Genomic DNA, 21,404 nt, shown 5'->3' with positions numbered 1-21,404 from the left:
ATCAAGTGATCATCAGGTTTAGTGGTCCAGGGTCACATTTGATAAAACATACAGTAAAAACTACAATATTTCAAAATATTATTACAATATCTAATAATTGTTTTCCATTTGAATATATTTTAAAATGTAATTTATTTCTGTGAGTAAAAGCGGAAAATCAGTATCTTCGGTGTCACATGATCCTTTAGAATTCATTCTAATATGCTGATTTGCAGCTTAGATATGATCAATTATTGTTGGTGCTCAATTATTAATAATGTATATTAGAATTATCAATGTTTTTACAGCTTTTTGTGGAAACTCTGATTATTTTTTCCAGGATTATTTGATGAATAAAAGGTTCAAAAGAACAGCATTAAATGCAATAGATGTCTTTTTTCAATCCATTTAATATGGCCTTGCTTAATAAAACTATTAATTTCTTTTTATATCATGGTTCCCACAAAAAATATAAAGAAGCACACCTGTTATAAAAAAAAAATAATAATAACTGTAGCAAATCAGATTATTAGAATGATTTCTGAAGAACCATGTGACACTACAGACTGAAGTAATAATGCTGAAAATTCAGGTTTGCATCACAGAAATAAATTATATTTTTTATATGTGTGTGTGCTGATTTTTAATCAGCCATTACTTCAGTTTTCAGTGCCACACGATTCTTCAGAAATCATTCTAATATACGGATTAATTAGTTATTATCAATGTTGAAAACATATTTGTTTGTTTTTTTGGAACCTTGATTCTTTTTTCAGGATTCTTGATGAATTAAAGGTTAAAAAGAACCGCATTTATTCAAAACAGAAATCTTTTCTAACAATAGGAGTCTTTGCTATCACTTTTATCAATTGAACACATCCTTGGTGAATAAGAGTATTAACTTCTTTCAAAAAAGAAAGAATAAAAATGTTCTGACCCCAAACTTTTAAATGGTAGTTTATATTGTTACAAAAGATTTATATTTCAAATAAACGCTGTTCTTTTCAACTTTCTATTTGTTAAAGAATCCTGGGGGGGTTACCACAAAATATAAAGCAGCACAACTGTTTTCAACACTGATTATAAATCAGCATATTAGAATGATTTTTGAAGGGTCATGTGAAACTGAAGACTGGAGTAATAATGCTGAAAATTCAGCTTTGATGACAGAAATAAATGATATATTTAAATATATTCAAATAGATAAACAGTTCATTTAAATTGTAATAATATTTCACAATTTTTTGATCAAATAAATGCAGCCTTGGTGAGCAGAAGAGACAAAAATATCAAAAACTATTTGACTGGCAGTGTAAATGTAGTGTAAATAATGACTATTTTCCCCAATATTCGTGTATGCGGTGCATTTTTATGCATAACAGCAGCTTACCGAAATTCCACCAATGAATTCAACTTTGAGTAAAATCTTGTGCATTTCACAATGCTCCATTTTAGTCAGCATGCTTAGTTTAGGCAGCAGACAAAAGCGCAGCTCACTAGGTTTCACACATAGGGCAAAACAGAACATAATGCTTATGTTGACATGTGCTGATGTAAGTCATGTGAAAGGGTCTTAACACAGCGGCACATGAAACCTGCACCTGCTGCTGTCTGGTTAAAGTAGACTGGTGTAACCAGGGGCAACCATTATGCATTCAGTACAGCTGGTAATGTATGGCATCACAATAGCAGGTTTTATCAGCCTCTGCCCAGAGCAGCTGCACACAGCGGCACATGAGGAAGATGATGTGCGTGTTTGTGAAGAAGTCAAACTTAGCTGCTATAAAACCTTGCGCTGGAGGGGCTGGAGATAATGCTGCTTTATCAAACCCATTCCGACATATGCACGAATATCTATGCCTTTTTCGTGGTGTATGAGACAAGGACAGTGGGCTGAAAACACATTTTACTTTTTTATACTGAGCTCATGATGATGATTTAAAAATCCACACATGCAATTAACAGTTTTGCATTTTCAAATTCTATTTATTTTGCACATTTATTAAGCCATTTCCCCTTGAGGAGTTTTTGCACATTGAGCATTGCACATTGCTTGCTATTTCACTTTCTGTATAGAAAAATAAGACCCTCCATGTGCTCATGTTAAACATCTGCCATGCATGACCTGCAGGGGGCTCTAGCCATGTTTGGAAAGAGCATCTAACACATAAACATTCACGCACACCTACATCCTTGCCACAATGGATAAGGCCTTATTAAGCCAATTAGACAATAATGACAAGAGCAAAGTCGCCATCATTAGCAAAAGACTCCTGGGACATTAATGCACCTTCTGTCTGTTTTGTTTAACCGTGAATCGATAGCGCTGATTAACCTCGTTTAATAGCACATACTCCCCTGTGCATCTAATAAAGCCGAAGGTTCAATGCAGAGCATATAGAGATGGATTATAGAAGACGCAGGACAAACCGGAAGTGCAGCTTATTGATCATTAATATCAATACTGATGGTGCAGACTGTACTGACAAATTGCCAACTCATGCATATTTTATTTCAGTGAAAGATGCTGGTTTTATTGTTGAACAAGGCTTTTATTGTTAACTTTACTTGCTATGTCGGAATTGTTGAATTATTCTGCTAACAAGGAACGTTTTTTAGAATGTTCAGGCAAGGTTCTCTATTTGAACAGTTATCAGCATTTTTTTAAATGTTACTACTTGTTTTAATTTTCAGAAAACATTCAAAAGTAACATTCTCAGAATGTTTGCAAAATTACAAATGTTTCTTTTATAGCACTTTATCTATTTTTGTCAGTAGATTTCAATTTCAATAAATATATTTAAGGCCATTTTCTCAAAATAAGATTTTTCTCCTATACTGAGCCATAAATCTCCATTTCAGTAGCACTTACACACACCTTTACATTTTTATTCCTGTCTATATCCTGAAGGTTTTTACAGAGGGATTTGTTCATATATAATTTGCTTGATTTTATACATTTTATTCCCCCAAAATCATTGAAAAATATATTTTTTCTGTCTGTTCTAAGTATTTTCAGAATTTTGGAGTGACAAAATGAGATACTCAAAATCCCTTCTGTAACAACATTTGACTCTAATATGCCAAAAAAATTCAACAAGAATTTAGAAACTGACATCATCCAGTGTTTAGATTTTTGTAGACGGAAATGTATGCAAATTAGCACATATTTCATTACATAATGGATCATTTGCAAAATAAAACCTAACGTTTTAGAAAACTTGTAATACAAAAAATGTTTCTGGGTATCAACTGGGTAAGTAAGGTGAGAACTTTTTTTTACCCTATTCACCTGCTGTGTTTCGCCTTAAATGTTCAGAGTACATTCAGAAATGACATTTTCATAACTTGATGAGAACATATTTTTGTTAGCTGATAACTTCTGAAAGTTTAATCAGATGAATTCACAAATTAATCATTAAATGTAATTCTAAAACAGTTTACTGAAAAGAACTGGCTCCAAATATTCTCGGAGTACACAACTGGATATGGAGAATAAATGCTGAAAGTGTTATTTCACATTTTGTTGTTGTTGTTTTTTTTAAGAGAAAAACCTGTTTAAAACTGTTCAATAGTTTCTGAAATGCATCAACAGCATGTTTTTTCTTAGAATTACCTGAAAAATAAATGTCAGATATTATGCTTTGGAATATGTAGTGAAAGAAAAGTAAACTTCATAAATATGAATTTATTAATTATTCATCTCTCATGCAACTGCACACAATATGTGGCTGTGAAAAATTACAACCAATTGCAACTTAAGTATAAGTGTGTCTTGCCATATTATTTAGATGAACATAATACTCAAACTTTTACTACTTAAACTATGGTGATATGAAGTAATCAACATTTCATACACTAACAGTCAACAGGTTTTGCTCACCAAGCCTGCATTTATTCGATCTAAAGTATAGCAAAAACAGTAAAATTGTAAAATATTTTTACTATTAAAAATCACTAGTTTCTATTTGAATATATTTTAAAATGTAATTTATTCCTGTGATTTCAAAGCTGAATTTTTAGCATCATTACTCCAGTCACATGACCCTTCAGAAATCATTCTAACATTCCGATTTGCTGCTTAAAAGCATTTATTATTATTATTATGTTAAAAATAGCTGAATATCATTTTTTTCAGGTTTCTTTGATGAATAGAGAGTTCAGGAAAAAAGACATTTATCCATAACATTAGACATTAAAAATGTCTTTATCATCCCTTTCGCTAAATAAAAGTACTAATTTCTATAGTTTATTACTTTTACAAAAATAAAACATAAAAATAAATAAATTATACTGACTCTAAACTTTTAAATGGAATAGTGTAATGATACAAAAAAAAATTTCAGATAAATGCTGATCTTTGGATCTTTGTATTCAATTTTTGTATCATTTTTTTGTATTCAAAGAATCCTGAAAAAATTTACTCAACTGTTTTAAATATTGATAATAATAATAAATGTTTCTTGAACAGCAAATACAGCAAATTAGAATGATTTCTGAAGGATCATGTGACACTGAAGACTGGAGTAATGATGCTGAAAATTCAGATTTGATCACAGGAATAAATTACATTTTAAAATATATTCAAATAGAAAGTAGTTATTTTAAATAGTAAAAATATTTCACAATATTACTGCTTTTGCTGTATTTTGGATGGAATAAATGCAGACTTGGTGAGCAAAAGAAACTTCTTTAAAAAACATAAAAATTTCGACTGGTAGTGTAAATCACTAAATTCATTCCTCTGCCCGAAAACCTGACAATGCATGTCCAAAAATGCCTTTTTCATCAAAAAAAAAAAAAAAAAAAAAACACACTCCACCTTTGCTCTCAATGATAAATTGCATGTACTTGCATGAAAACCAAGAAAAAGCCTAAAGCCTAAAAAGCAAATGTAAGACTTGACTTTAAATAAGTGTTTATTAACCGTGGCATGAGTTAATCCAAATGGTCGGTGGTTTACAGTAAGGTTAAGTGCTAAGGTTCAATACAAAGGTTCACATGGAGACCTCATGCATATTTATGAGCCTCACACCTGTCTGGGAATCCGGTTACACAACGAACAGCATCTTTCCTTACTGGAGTCCATCTATGTATCCGTCCATGCATTGACCTGAGTCTCAGCACGCTTCTCCAGGGAACGTGTCAATTATACATGAAGCCTCATCGTTGTCTCCATCTGTCCGTCCCTGTCTTTCTGGCAGTGGACGGGTCTGATCCCGGAGGTGGGGGCAGATGGAGGCGTCAGGCCGCTGGCGTAGCCGACGGCGGTGGAGCGATTAACCGGAGTAGCGCTCCAACAGTAACACACCACTAATTGGTTCCTGCTGGGGTGAAAATGCCAGACGACCAACTACTGCTGGATTTTTTCACCTGTTTTATCATCCGACAGGTGCAAACCCACAAGCCCAGTCGCTCAGAATAGAACAGCGCACCTCTGCTCAACAAGAAGCGCAAACGCTCACAGGCCGGATTTTGTTTACACTACACATTTCTAAAACGAAATTCAGTGGAGCTATTACATAAATAAATTCATGAAGTGAAAGACCTTAAAGGAAAAGTTCACTTCCAGAACAAAAATGTACAGATAATTGATTCACCCGCTTGTCATCCAAGATGTTCAAGTCTTTCTTTCTTCAGGTGTGAAGAAATTATGTTTTTTGATTTCTCTCCATATATACTCTTTAAAATAAAGGTTCCAAAAGGGCGTTTTGGCAGTGATTCCAAAGAAAAAACATTTTTGGTTCCACAAACAACCTTTAAGTGAACAGTTCCTAAAAGAACCAATTTGAAGAACATTCAAAAAATCTTAAGAATCTTTTTTGACAATAAAGAACTTTTATTGCATTTGAAATGTCCCATGAATGTTCAAGGTTCTTCATCGAACCATTGATGCCTATAAAGAACCTTTATTTTATTTTTAAGAGTATAGTGGACTTCTATGGTTTGAACTTCCAAAATGCAGTTTAAATGCAGCTTCGAAGGGCTCTAAATGAACCCAGCCAAGGGATAAGGGTCTTATCTAGTGAAATGAACGGTTATTTTCTAAAAAGAAAATACTATTTATATACTTTTTAACCTCAAATGCTCATCTTGTCTAGCTCTGTGTCAACTCTGTGTATTGAGAAAGTTAGGGTATGTCAAAAAACTCCCATCTCATTTTCTCCTCCAACTTTAAAATTGTCTTTCATCGTTGCAAAAGTATGACCTAGTGTTTACAAACTGAACATGCAAAGAAGATCAAATGGCCTATACGAAAAAAAAGGTAAAACAGTGATGTAGGACAATTTTGAAGTTGGAGGAGAAATTTAATTTTTCGACATACCCCAACTGTCATGAACCGGAATACACAGAGTTCAAGACAAGCATTTGAGAATTAAAATATAACCGATCGTTTTACTAGATAAGACCCTTCTTCCTTGGCTGGGATTGTTTAGAGCTCTTTGAAGCTGCATTGAAAATGCATTTTGGAAGTTCAAACTCGCAGGCACCATAGTAGTCCACTATATGGAGAGAAATCCTGAAATGGTTTCATCCAAAAACATAATTTCTTTACGACGGTGAGTAAATTATCTGTACATTTTTGTTCTGGAAGTGAACTTTTCTTTTAACTTGAAGTAATAAAATAATTAAAACGTATCAAAAAAATGTATAAAAAGAAATGCGCTTCATCCACCTGCCTATTTAATCAAGCTAAAATGAGCTGGGAGGGTAAGAATGTGTGTGTGTGTGTGTGTGTGTGTGTGTGTGTGTGTGTGTGTGTGTGTGTGTGTGTGTGTGTGTGTACCTGGTATTCATCACGTTGTGGGGACCAAATGTCCCCACAAGGATAGTGATACCAGTAGATTTTGACCTTGTGGGGATATTTCTCAGGTCCCCATGAGGAAACAGGCTTATAAATCATGCACAATGAGTTTTTTTGATGAAGTAAAAGTGTGCACAATCTCCTGTGAGGGCTAGGTTTAGGTGTAGGGTAGGTGTAGGGCCATAGAAAGTACGGTTTGTACAGTATGAAAACCATTACGCCTATGGAATGTCCCCATAAAACATGTAAACCCAACATGTGTGTGTGTGTGTGTGTGTGTGTGTGTGTGTGTGTGTGTGTGTGTGTGTGTGTGTGTGTGTGTGTGTGTGTGTGTGTGTGTGTGTGTGTGTGTGTGTGTTGGGGAAGGCTGTATAGAAGAGGTTACGGGGTTAAAGACTTTACTGGGGGAGTGTCGCATTGGTTTATATACATACAGCATCAGAGAAAAGCCTCTAGTCACCATTATAACAGCAGCCGTCCAGTTTAATTCCTCGTCGCTCTCTGAGAAACACCCCTGCAATTATCCTGCACAATCTCTCCTATATCTGATTCATAAAGACAAGGTATTAGCTTAAAGAGACAGTACACCTAAAAATGAGCACTGTGTCATCATTTATTCACCCTCATGTCATTCCAAACCTATGACTGTCTTTCATGTATTGATGTCAAAATCAGACACTGCTTTCTTTACACTGCTAGTCAAAAGTTTTGGACAGTCAGAAGTCTTTTCTGCACATCAAGCCTGCTTTTATTTGATCCACAGTACAGCAAAAACTAGTAAAATTTTGAAATATTTTTACTATTTAAAATAACTGTTTTCAATTTTAACATATTTTAAAATGTATTTTGGATTTTTTAGCGTCATTACTTCACTCAGTCACGTGATCCTTCAGAAATCATTCTACTGTTCTGATTTGCTGCTCAAAAACATTCATTATTAGTATTATTATGTTGAAAACAGATGAGTGGAATTTTTCAGGTTTCTTTGATGAATAGAAAGTTCAGAAGAACAGCATTTATCTAAAATAATTTTTTTATAACATTATAAATGTCTTTATCTTATCGCTTTTGATCAATCTGAAGCATCCTTGCTAAATAAAAGTATTAATTTATATACTTTATATACGTCAACAGCCAATCAGCATATTGATTTCTGAAGAATCATGTGACACTGAAGGCTTGAGTAATGATGCTGAAAATTCAGCTTTGATCACAGAAATAAATTACATTTTAAAATATATTCAAATAGAAAGCAGTTATTTCAAATAGTAAAAATATTTCACAATAATACTGCTTTTGCTGCATTTTGGATCAAATAAATGCAGGCTTGGTGAGCAAAAAAACTAATCTTACTGTCCAAAAATCTTTGACTGGTACTGTATAACAAAATAGAGCAAGCTAGAAGTTAAACTTTTGTTATATATGACAATTTTATAAAGATTATTAGAGTACATTTTATAAGAATTTTTTTTTCTTTTTCAGTCTTTCTACTTCAAAATGTCTTGCTTACTTTGAATAAGTTACATGCTGTTTCTTTGTAATGAATTGTAAAATTTATTAGCAATTTCTGAATGAAAATTGTCTCTACAGCAAACCTTTTGAGTGTAGCATTTATTTATTGTACCGTAAGTCAACTGGTTTGAACAAATGTAACTAAAACTGACATTAAAATCTATTTGGTAACAATATCTAGAAGTAAAAACTTGAGTTTGCAACTGTTTAAGATGCACAATGTTTTTCTGTTAACATGTTTGGATATATTTATTCTTGTTTGTACACTATGCTTGACTCTACAGCCTCTCAAATCTCATTATGCTCATTCAAACCTGATCATGAGATGCACATTAAGTCAAAGCTGCAGCGATGCATCTTCATGAGTCACGTTTGAATATGCATAAATGCAAATGAGATTTTTCAGCAAAAAAATATTCCTCACACAAAACTATGGTATGATTTGTAACCAGTGCACGAGTCATGCTGCCTGCTGTTATGTTGCTTTTTAGTCATTGCATGCAAAACAGCTTGAAGGATTCTTCAAAATCTCATTTGCGTTGCACGGAATGAAGTCACGCGGGTTTGGATCGGCATGAAGGTGACTGTGAGTAAATGATGACAGAATGTTATTTTTGGCTGAACTGTCCGTTTAAAAAGCCTCAAGGAAGACGTGGCAGACTCTTGTACAAACAGAGATAAGCAGAGGACGTGTGGCCGCTGAAGCATGTTCAACACAAGAAAACCAGATCTTCTGCAAACGCTACACGGAGCTTGTCTGACTTTCACAGAGCTGCACGCTGTCTGCCGCTACTCGCACTGGGACGAACATATGGAGAGCCAACATCCTTAAGCAGAGCACAATTAGTCATCATGTAGAGTGTGTGTGTGTGTGTGTGTGTGTGTGTGTGTGTGTGTGTGTGTGTGTGTGTGTGTGTGTGTGCGTGTGCTGCCAGATGGCCGATCCACTACCCTCCTCCCTCTCCAACATCCTTCTCCACAACATCGTCATCAATCTAATAACTATTGCTCAAAGCTCCTAACAAGTAAAAGTCCATTTCTACAAATAAGAGAATGCAGAGAATGCAAACCCTTATGAAAAGAAGTTTATTCAAGTGTGCTATTAGTATACTGCTTTTAAACTAAAAAATAGGAAAGTATACTTTCAGTCTACTTTTTATGTACTTCTCAGAAATGTGCTTTATATACCTAAAATGGCATTTTTGTATACCTGACTTATACTTAGAAAAGTCTCAATACTGTATATTTGAGCTATACTTGTGCTCTGAGAATCGTGTGTTTTCATTGTTATATGTGACCCTGGACCACAAAACCAGTCATAAGGTTAAATTTTACAAAACTGAAAAAGCTGAAAGAAAGCTGAATAAATAAGCTTTCTATTGATGTATGGTTTGTTAGGAGAGGACAATATTTGGCCGAGATACAACTATTTGGAAATCTGGAATCTGAGGGTGCAAAAAAATCAAAATGCTGAGAAAATCACCTTTAAAGTTCTTCAAATTAAGTTCTTAACAATGCATATTACTAATCAAAAATTACATTTTTATATATTTATAGTAGGAATTTTACAAAAAAAATCTTCATGGAACATGATCTTTACTTAATTTCCTAATGATTTTTGGCATAAAAGAAAAAACAATAATTTTGACCCATACAATGTATTTTTGGCTATTGCTACAAATATACCCCAGCGACTTAAGACTGGTTTTGTGGTCCAGGGTCACATATGCTAGGGGTGCTATTACACATCTTCTGAACAGACTTTCCAAAACACAAGTGAAGAAGAAACTGAAACAACAGATGCTTCCACATGTAATCTAACACAATCATCAGACATAAAACAGCATCAAAACCATACATATCTACAACTGATTAATGTTATGAAATAATGTCGACCCATGAAGAGGTAATAATGATAGTCAAGCTTTGGGGTGTTGATCAACTCCATCTACATTTTGATGATCACAAATAGTTGTTTTTTATTTGCTTTTTGTTTAAAATGTTGTTTAATTATTTATATTTCATGTATGAAACTTACCCACATTCAAGTGTTTATAAAAAAGAATACACAGTTTGCAGTTTAGTTTTTGATAAGCATTGGTTCTATTCTATTCTATTCTATTCTATTCTATTCTATTCTATTCTATTCTATTCTATTCTATTCTATTCTATTCTATTCTATCTCACTCAAAAATAAAAATTCTGTATACTTACACTCATGTAATTCTAAATAATGCTGAAATAAAATTAAATACTCTACCAGTCAAAAGTATTTTTTTTTTTATGTTTTAAAAAAAAATTAAATTGAAAAAGTAAAATTATTGGTAACACTTTATAATAATTAGTTGTGAAGTACTACAATTTCTAAAACTGGAATAAAATAAATTAAAGATAAATAAAAATATTTAAACAGATGCACTAAAATAAATAAAACTAAAATAAAAATATATGCATTTCTATCATGAATAGTCTTTTTTTAGCTTTTTGTTCAAAATGTTGTTTAATTATTTATATTTTATGTATGAAACGTACCCACATTCAAGTGTTGAAGCTAGAAGCTAGAATAAAACGGTTTCTTCTGCTCACCAAGCCTGCATTTATTTGATCCAAAATACAAAAATAGTAAATTTAGAAATATTTTTCCTATTTAAAATAACTGTGTTCTATTTGAATATATTTGAAAATGTAATTTATTTCTGTGATCAAATCTACATTTTCAGCATCATTCAGCATCATCCAGTCTTCAGTATCACATGATTCTTCAGAAACAAATCAAAATATATTATATAATATCAAAATATTATCAAAATTGACTCTTTTTTAGGATACTTTGATGAATAGACAGATCTAAAGATTTTTTAGACATTTATCTGAAATAAAATGCTTTTGTAACATTATACACTACATCATTCAAAAGCTTAGAGTCAGTATTTTTTTACGGGAAATAAATTATCAAAATTAATACTTTTTTTTAGCAAGGATGCTTTAAAGTGTTTAAAAGTGGTGATAAAGATTTATAATTTTACAAAAGATTTCTATTTTAGATAACTGCTGTTCTTTTGAACTTTCTATTTACCAAAGAAACCTGAAAAAAAATCTATTCAGCTGTTTTTAACATAATATCAATAAATGTTTTTGAGCAGCAAATCAGCATATTAGAATGATTTCTTAAGGATCATGTGACACTGAAGACTGGCGTAATGATGCTAAAAATTCAGCTTTAAAATCACAGGAATAAATTACATTTTAAAATATATTCAAATAGAAAACAGTTATTTTAAATAGGAAAAATATTTTACATTTTTACAGTTTTTGCTGTACTTTGGATCAAATAAATGCAGTCTTGGTGAGCAGAAGAGACTTAATTAAAAAACATTAAAAATCTTACTGTTCAGAAACTTTTGACTGGTAGTGTATAAATATTGGATGCAAAATGAAATAAACTAAATAAAGTACTAAAAAATACAAAAACTTCAAAGTTCAATGGAAACAAAAACATGACAAACAATAAAATCACACAACAAAATGACTAAAACTTAAACAAAAAAAATAGTGAAATATAAAAATAAAAGCTAATTTTAAATATTAATAAATACTAGAATGTAAATAATATTAAAATCACTTTCGTTTTGTCTGTAGAACACAATAAAAGGCTATTACAATTATTAATATTTCTTAATAATTTGATTAATTACTTAGCACCTTAATCTAATACAAATTTTATTGTTGTTTGTTATTGTCATATATCATATATTCACTTTTCTTGTCATTACTTGTTTTGTATATAATGTTTGGCAATACTGAATATAGAAATATTTAACAAAGCAAAAAATTAAATGTCCATTTTTGTTTGAACTATCCATTCAATAACATTAAGGACATCTTTTTCCTTCAGACTTCAGACTTATTTTCTGTATCAAACAGACAGATTGGTGTCATCCTCCCACTACACTCTTAAAAATAAAGGTGCTTTAAAAGGTACTTCACAGCAGTGCCATAGAAGAACCATTTTTGGTTTCACAAACAACTATTCAGTCAAAGGTTCTTTAAAGAACCCTCTCTTTCTTACCTTTTTATAATCTGAAGAACCTTCTTTCACCACAAAGAGGCTTTTGTGAAACAGAAAGGTTCTTCTATGGCATCGTGAAGCACCTTTATTTTTTAGAGTGTAGTAAACTAAGGTTAATAGTGTAGTACACTAATTCAGAAGATGACTGGATTGACCAATCAGATGACCAGACTGAAACGATCCATTTAACAGCTGATAAACCAAACATGCTTTCCTCTATTTCTCTGATGTATGTTGATGAATGGAGGCAGAAATTCAGGCCCACTCAGCACCTCATTCACTAAGCATTTAAGCACGTTAGCAGATTTCTAATCCCGAACTCAAGCAAATCTTTCATCAGCTTTTGTGCGCTGAGCCGGTTCCCCCGCGGCACTGTTTGTGTGCTTTATCACCATCATTCATTCTGCCTCAAGGTCACACAGCTGCTGTTTAATTAGAGACAGTCAGAGCTGCTTCAGAAGGCCATCAGACGCAGCCTAAGCGCAGACGTCTGCAGGACGTGCAGATTAGAGCAGATGTCAGTCATGCCACAAATCCTCCATCACATCACAAATACTGTCGTATTACAGGCTGTTTGCTTTACTGCTTCCTGCTGCGATGTGGAACGCAGAATTGCATTGAGAATGACTTTTTAATTCTAATTTTTGTTACCAAATTTGAGTTAAATTTGAAATGATGTGGCAAGCATGTAGGGTTATTAGAGGTAACTAAAACTAAAATGTAAACAATTAAAAAAAATTTTAAATGTAATGTAAACAAAATAACATTTACAACCCTTGTAAACATTTCTGAAATAAAATTATTAATTCAAATTAATAAAATAAAAAAATATTAAAATAAAAATATTATTAAATCTATGATATTCAATATATAAAAATATGTTATATTATTTTATATTATTTTAAAATATTAAAATATTATTTTACTGTAGTTTAACTTGATGTACTAAAATAACTAATACTAACTGAAATAAAAAATGAATAAAAAACTATATAGAAATATAAAAAAACAAACAAAAAAATACTAAAAATGTTTAAAAAATTACAAAATATTTAAATAATGTTTTTATTTATTTTAAGTTGGTGTACTAAAATAACTAAAACTAACTGAAATAAAAAATGAATAAAAGTATATAGAGCTATAAAACAAAAACTACTAAAAAACTAATTTACATTTAAATATTTTTTTTAATTTAGTTTAACTTGGACCCATTCTCCCTTGTTACATCAACCAGCTAGATGTACATTATCCCTTACAAAGCACACAAAACACACATACATATACACACACACACACACATAAATATGATCCTGTAAGTGACTCACCCCTGTTCTTCCATCATCTCCTGAAGCTCCATGCATTTTAGCTCTACCCTCCTCTTCCTCTCATGGTCCAGAATCTCACGGTGAGCCTTCTTCACCAGGACGGGCTCAGGCGGGACATTTTCTTCCTCCTCCGGCTCCTCATTAGTTTTTGGACGTGTGGCCGTGGGGGTCTCAGGCTGCAGCGGGACCCCGTTAGCAGCATCCTCAGGGGAGGGAACCCTCGCCCCATCGTACATGGCCACGGCACTCTAACAGACAAACACAGAGACAGCAAGACATGAGTACAACTAAAGGCATTAACAAAAACATTTTCATTAATTGCATTAAAATAAATGCAGCAGCATTTCTAAATTTTCTTTTAGTTTTAATTGATGTTCTAAAACTAAATAAACTAAACTAAGGTGGCCGAGAGAGCTCAATGCGCTGCAACTTAAGAAAACACATGCAAACAGAAAAAACGACAACAAATTAAAAAAAAACACCTTCATCAGTTTGACAACACAGGTGCTGCAAATCCTCGCAATGCAAACAAAAAAATTGCTGCAAACACAAAAAAAGCGCCGCAAACACAAAAAAGTGCTGCAAACACAAAAAAAGCGCCGCAAACAAAAAAATTGCTGCAAACACAAAAAAAGCACCGCAAACACAAAAAAAGCACCGCAAACACAAAAAAAGTGCTGCAAACACAAAAAAAGCGCTGCAAACACAAAAAAAGCGCTGCAAACACAAAAAAAGTGCTGCGAACACAAAAAAGTGCTGCAAACACAAAAAAAGTGCTGCAAACACAAAAAAACCACCGCAAACACAAAAAAGTGCTGCAAACACAAAAAAAGCACCGCAAACACAAAAAAGTGCTGCAAACACAAAAAAGCGCTGCAAACACAAAAAAAGCGCTGCAAACACAAAAAAAGCGCTGCAAACACAAAAAAAGTGCTGCGAACACAAAAAAGTGCTGCAAACACAAAAAAGTGCTGCAAACACAAAAAAGCACTGCAAACACAAAAAAAGTGCTGCAAACACAAAAAAAGTGCTGCAAACACAAAAAAGTGCTGCAAACACAAAAAAGCGCTGCAAACACAAAAAAAGTGCTGCAAACACAAAAAAAGCGCTGCAAACACAAAAAAAGTGCTGCAAACACAAAAAAGCGCCGCAAACACAAAAAAGTGCCGCAAACACAAAAAAAGTGCTGCAAACACAAAAAAAAGTGCTGCAAACACAAAAAAAGCGCCGCAAACACAAAAAAGTGCTGCAAACACAAAAAAAGTGCTGCAAACACAAAAAAGCGCCGCAAACACAAAAAAAGTGCTGCAAACACAAAAAAAAGTGCTGCAAACACAAAAAAAGCGCCGCAAACACAAAAAAAGTGCTGCAAACACAAAAAAAGTGCTGCAAACACAAAAAAAAGTGCTGCAAACACAAAAAAAGTGCCGCAAACACAAAAAAAGTGCCGCAAACACAAAAAAGGTCCCCCTGAAACATTTCCGTTGTGCTCCGTGCTATTTGCAGCGCTTTTTTTGTGTTTGCAGCGCGTTTCCGTATTTGTGTTTGCGTTGCGAGGATTTGCAGCACCTGTGTTGTCAAACTGATGAAGATGTTTTTTTTTTAATTTGTTGTCATTCTTTCTGTTTGCATGTGTTTTCTTAAGTTGCAGTGCGTTGAGCTCTCTCGGCCACCGTACTACACTGAATGAATAACAATTTATTAAAAAAGTAATAAAAACTACATAATATAAATGTCAAAGACACATAACAAAATTATTACAATATTTTTAAATTAAATCTAAATTATAAAATATTTTCTTGAATTATTTTTTTAATTATAAAAACTTTAAAGTGACAAAATACAAATATAACAAATAAACAATTGAAATAAATAAAACCTACAGGACATCACTGACCAGGGTTATTATAGCTGACTACAACTAAAGGCTTTAACAAAAACATTTTCATTAATTGCAATAAAATAAATGTTAACTGCAATAATATAAAAAATAATCATAAATAATTATTTCAGCAACATGTTTTAAATTTTCAATCAGTTTTAATTGATGTTCTCAAACTAAATAAACTAAACTGAATGAATAACAATTTATAAAATGTCAAAGACACAAAACAAAATTATTACAATATTTTTAAATTAAATATAAATAAAATATTTTTTCTATTTATTTTTTAATTATTGAAACTTTAAAGTGAAAAATACAAATATATATACATGAACAATTGAATTAAATAAAAACTACATAGACATGTTTAGAAAAAATAGCTTAAACTAACATAAAAATGATAAAAATGATAATGAAAAATATAAAAAATTGTTTAAAATATGGATAAAAGATACTAAAAAACATACAGCACAAGTTGAGAATTATTATTATATATTTTTATAGCTTATATTTGATTAATTTGAACTTGATACAAATAGATAAAATAACGTTAAACAAATAAGTTAATAAAATACATTAACATTCAAAGGTTTGGGTTCAGTAATTTATTAAAGAAATTAATACTTCATAAATATGCATATGCATAAATTGATCAAAAGTGTCAGTAAAACATTTCTAAAATAAAATAAAAAGATTTATATTCCAAATAAATGCTGTATCTTATAAAATAAAATGAATCATATTTATAAAAGATCATGTGACTGAAGACTGGAGTAATAAATTACAGTTTATAACATATTCATATAGAAAAGAGTTATTATAAACTGTAATAATATTTAACAATATTACATCATTTTACTGTATTTTTTAGCTTATAAATGCAGCCTTGGTGAGCTGAAGACATTTTCAAGAACAATCAAAAAATCTTCCCAGCCTCAATCTTTTAAACAACAGTCTATAATCAATGCAAAAACTGTGATTAAATAATTTATCAAATCAACGCACCACCACATTCAGACCTCACTGTCATTACGAGGATGACAGTAACTATAAATAAATAAGACGTGACTGTTTTTGGTGCTGATAATAACAACACAAGCAGCAACAGAGATATGCAGGCTTTCATTTTTGCCCATATCTTCTGTACAGGACACAAACTGCAATTGCATACACACATAAATTAGGAGCAATTATCTCTTTTCAATGTAAGTTGGGTTTTTATAGCTTACATTCAAAAATGTAAGCTCTATTTAATGTTACAGGAAGCATGAGCTCACAGGGATCTCGATATTGGACACGTACAATGACTCAAAGGCCGCTCTCTGCTGATTGAATAACACAGTCCATTGTCACATTAACATCCGGCCCATCCACAAAGAAGATACTCTCACCTAAATGAATTGGTATAATAAATGGCAGTCGCTTTTGCTGAGCTGATTGAATCATATTGGCTGCTGGCAATATACCACAAAAAAATGAGAAAGGGAGAGAAGCGTCTGGATGATGGTCTCGCATTTCAAAATAGAGACTCGGTTCAACACATTCACTTCATCACTGTCACCGCAAACTCTCACATGATATTTCACTGCATGAGCTCGCTGCCGCAGCCTCACTTTTACATGCTGTTTATTTGGATGTTATATAAAATAAACGGTTGTTTTTTGTAGTAATATACATAACAATATTATGTTGCAGAATCTGCAAAATGCCATTTATTTTACCAAAATAAGAGGGATCATACAAAATGCATCTTATTTTTTATTTAGTACTGACCTGAATAAAATATTTCACATAAAAGATGTTTACATATAGTCCACAAGAGAAAATAATAGTTGAATTCATAAAAATGACCCTGTTAATTCACAGCTGTGTTTTTGTTTTTTTTTGCTTAGTGATAGTTTTCACGAGTCCCCTGTTTGTCCTGAACAGTTAAACTTCCTGCTGTACTTCAGAAAAATCCTATAGTTTCCACAAATTCTTTGGTTTTCCAGCATTTTTGCATATTTGAACAATTTCCCCAGAAGGAAAAACCATGCATTAAGGGGGTGAAAACTTTTGAAAACTTTTTGAATTTGAAGATCAGGGCAAATATAACTTATTTTGTCTTGTGGAACACATGTATGCATCTTGTGTAACTTCTGAAGGCCAGTACTAAATGGGAAAAAAATGAGCCAAATGTAGCTTACACATCTCTATTCTGTTCAAATGTTTTCACCCCCTGGCTCTTAATGCATGGTTTTTCCTTCTGGAGCATCAGTGAGTGTTTGAACCTTCTGTAATAGCTTCAGACGAGTCCCTCGGTTGTCCTCAGTGTGAAAAGATGGATCTCAAAATCATACAATCATTGCTGGAAAGGGTTAAAATACACAAAAATGCTGAAAAACCAAAGAATTTGTGGGACCTGAAGTATTTCTCTGAAGAAAAGCAGGCAGTTTAACTGTTCAGGACAAACAAGGCACTATCACTCTCACTAAACAAAAACACAGCTGTGATCATTCAGGTAACCATTTTTCTATCGAAATATATAAATTATATCATTGTTTTGATCCATTAGAAGAGACAACCGAGGTACAGAGTGAAGAGTGTAAAATATCCTTTTTTCTCTTCTTGTTTTGTAATCACAGTCAGAGCTTGGTGGCTAAAAGGTTTCGATTACAGATGCTTGTTTTCCAGCATGGACTGATGATAGAGGGTGGCGTTCTTCGTGTTGTTTAGCACACTGTGGATTGTGGGTAAAGTCACGAAGCAGCATAGAGCTGAACAGGTGGCGGAACAGCGGGAGGAATCATCACTGAATTCATTACACGCTAAATCTTTGCCTCAGATCTCTGCGACTTGAATACTTATTCTCCCCATAAGTCTCTGAATTATTTTCCTTTTTATATTCATTGTGTCTTCTGACATGTGACCTTTGATGGCTATAAAAGCAATTACACAGGACATGAAGCAGCATACTGTGCTAATTCATTCACTTCTCTCGTTCTAAATGATATTTAAGTGCTAATCTCTATTAAAGCATGTACAAATGAGCTTAATATAGATTGGTCTTTGGTGTAAATTACAGAGAAAATGCTACACACTAACCTGAGAGCTGTACATTTAACTTCATTGTCACTAACATGAATAAATTCCTTCGAAACCTACAAATAAAATACTACCTAACATATATCACTAAGGTGGTTTTCATCCAAAACTGTATATATTAAAACGACGTAGTCAAAGAAATGACTTACATTCATCAAGGATGCATTCAATTGGACAAAAGTGGTAGTAAAGACTTTTATAATGTTGCAAAAGATTTTTATTTTAAATAAGAGCTGTTCTTTTATATTTTCTATTCATTAAAGAATCCTAAAAAATAAATGTATCATGGTTTATGAAGAGATAATAAGAGATAATAATAATCAGAAAGGTTTCTTGAGGAGCAAATCAGCATATTAGAATGATTTCTGCAGGATCATGTGACATTGAAGACTGAAGTAATAATGCTGAAAATGCAGCTTTGATCACAAGAATAAATTACATTTTAAAATATATTGACATTGTAAACACTTATTTTAAATTGTAATAATATTTCGCAATATTACTGATCATACTGAATTTTTAATCAAATAAATGCAGCCTTGGTGAGCAAAATAGTCTTCTTTCAAAACTTAAAAACCCCCAAATCCCCAAACTTTTGAACAGTGCTAGACTATATGCATATGTATGTGTATATACATATAAATCTTCATTTTTGGATTATTAGAGGAAAACCGTAGCACAGATGTCTTCCCGCACAAGCAGTGTACTGCTAACTCTCTCTCCCGAGTATAATTAAAAACTTGTGGTCTTGTTTTGTTCCCATAGTCTCTACTTTATTGTAATTTGTGCTGACACCTTTTACTGAGTTCAACAAAACAAAAAATACTGCTTACTTTTGAGGCAAAACTGGGCAATTAAGTTCTTTAAATGCAGCGACTGTCAAATTACCACCGGTAAAAACTTTAAACAGCACAAGCTAGTTCACAAGTATCAGCATTTCCCTGTGATTCCTGGAGACTTGCAGTGCAATTTAAGTTTTAGAACTCAAGAATGACTAAACAAGAGACTGATATGAGTGAAAATATGCTGAGTATGAAGGCAACAATGTATATTTAACTAGATTAATTTGCTAAGAGACCATACGAATCTCTTCAAAATCAAAGCTGCATTTATTTGAAAAAAGAAATACAGTGAAAACAGTAATATTGTGAAATATTATTACAATTTAAAATAACTGTTTTCTATGTAAATATACCGCAAAATTTAATTTATTCCTGTGATGCACTGCTGAATTTTCAGCATCATTACTCCAGTCCTCAGTGTCACATGATGAGAAATCAGGCAATAATTGAAACTGCTTATGAAAACAATTTGAGAAAAAAGAAGAAACACTTGAAATATTAGGCTACTTAATACAGTTGAAGTCAAAAGTTTACATGCACTTTGCAGAATCTGCATAATGTTAATTGACAACTAAGGGACTCATATTCAACCATTACAGAAGGTTCAAATGTTCACTGATGCTCCAGAAGGAAAAGCAATGCATTAAGAGCCGGGGTGAACACTTTTGGAATTCACGATGCAATAAATTGAATTTGAAGATTAAGGTAAATTTAACTTATTTTGTCTTTTGGGAAACATGTAGGTATCTTCTGCAGCTTCTGAAGGGCAGTACTATATAACAATATGATAATTTAAGCAAAATAAGAAAAATGTACACATTTTCATTCTGTTCAAAAGTTTTCACCCCCAGCTCTTAATGCATTGTTTTTTCCTTCTGGAGCATCAGTGAGTGTTTGAACCTTCTGTAATAGTTGCATATGAGTCTCTCAGTTGTCCTCAGAGTGAAAAGATGGATCTCAAAATCAGTCATTGTTGGAAAGGGTGCACAAAAATGCTGAAAAGTCATAGAATTTGTGAGAATTTAGCAGATTCACAATAGTAAATTGTATATTTATCACATTAGAAGCTGAAACATGTGCTATTAATAGAATGGATACTGCGGTCAAATTGCACCTCCTACTAAAATCCAGCTCTAAAGTGACCTGCTGACCTCCAGGGACTAAATCAGTGTCAATGTGAACATCCCTGCAGCACACAATATGCATCAGATAGTGGGCGGCTGGTCAACAAAGATGAAGACCACAACACCAGTCACTTTCTAAACCCAGTGGGTGTTGAAAAACTCACAGAGAGTGCTAGTGACCTGTAATGCTCAATCTTATTCTGCTTTTTCATGCCTACGGTTTGTTTCCAGGATAAATGACAAGATCATCTCAAAATACTCTGCTGTACATAACGCACATGACTAAGGCTGAGCCCGGCTTCCTTCAAAAAGCTTTACATTTTTATTTGCAGTTGTTAAATTAACATTGCATACTTTGTGTAAAACACTTAAACATTTGATTAAACATTGCATAAATAATGATAAAAAATAGGTATCAACTTACAAATGAGAAATGCAAGAAGCATTTTTTACATTGTACTTTTATATTATCTAAGTACAACCTTAAAGTGTTTTGGCTTTTTCCCCAAAAATAAACTTAATTTTAATTTATGACTATGAATCATTACAATGATGATTAATGGCCTTAAATAGAAATGTTAAAAATGTAACAGCTGCTACTTTCGATTCTCCATTCACCTGCTTTTCTGCACAAGTTCTGCCGCATTAAATCCCCCGCTCCAGCTCTCATTAGTGCAATCTTGCGTCATTCTTCAAGGCCTCCTGAAGAGCTCTGAAGGTCTTTCTAACCTTAATCTACACAGCCTATTTTTCACTCACTGCACTAATTAAGCCTTCGC

The 21,404-nt window shown here is 32.6% G+C and overlaps 1 protein-coding gene across 1 annotated transcript in view; it reads right to left on the bottom strand.

The window, feature by feature from the left end:
* LOC141334917 (uncharacterized) overlaps positions 1 to 13,926 on the bottom strand; it is a 56,553-nt gene extending 42,627 nt beyond the window's left edge. The window contains exon 1 of the mRNA XM_073840142.1: positions 13,691 to 13,926. Coding sequence (XP_073696243.1) covers positions 13,691 to 13,926 — 236 coding nt within the window. The remainder of the gene's footprint in view (positions 1 to 13,690) is intronic.
* Positions 13,927 to 21,404: the final 7,478 nt, after the last annotated feature.

The sequence above is a fragment of the Garra rufa genome, chromosome 5 (genome assembly GCF_049309525.1).
Source record: "Garra rufa chromosome 5, GarRuf1.0, whole genome shotgun sequence".
Taxonomy (NCBI): domain Eukaryota; kingdom Metazoa; phylum Chordata; class Actinopteri; order Cypriniformes; family Cyprinidae; genus Garra; species Garra rufa.
The sequence above is the reverse complement of the archived record's forward strand: the minus strand, read 5'-3'. Positions and strand labels throughout refer to the sequence as shown.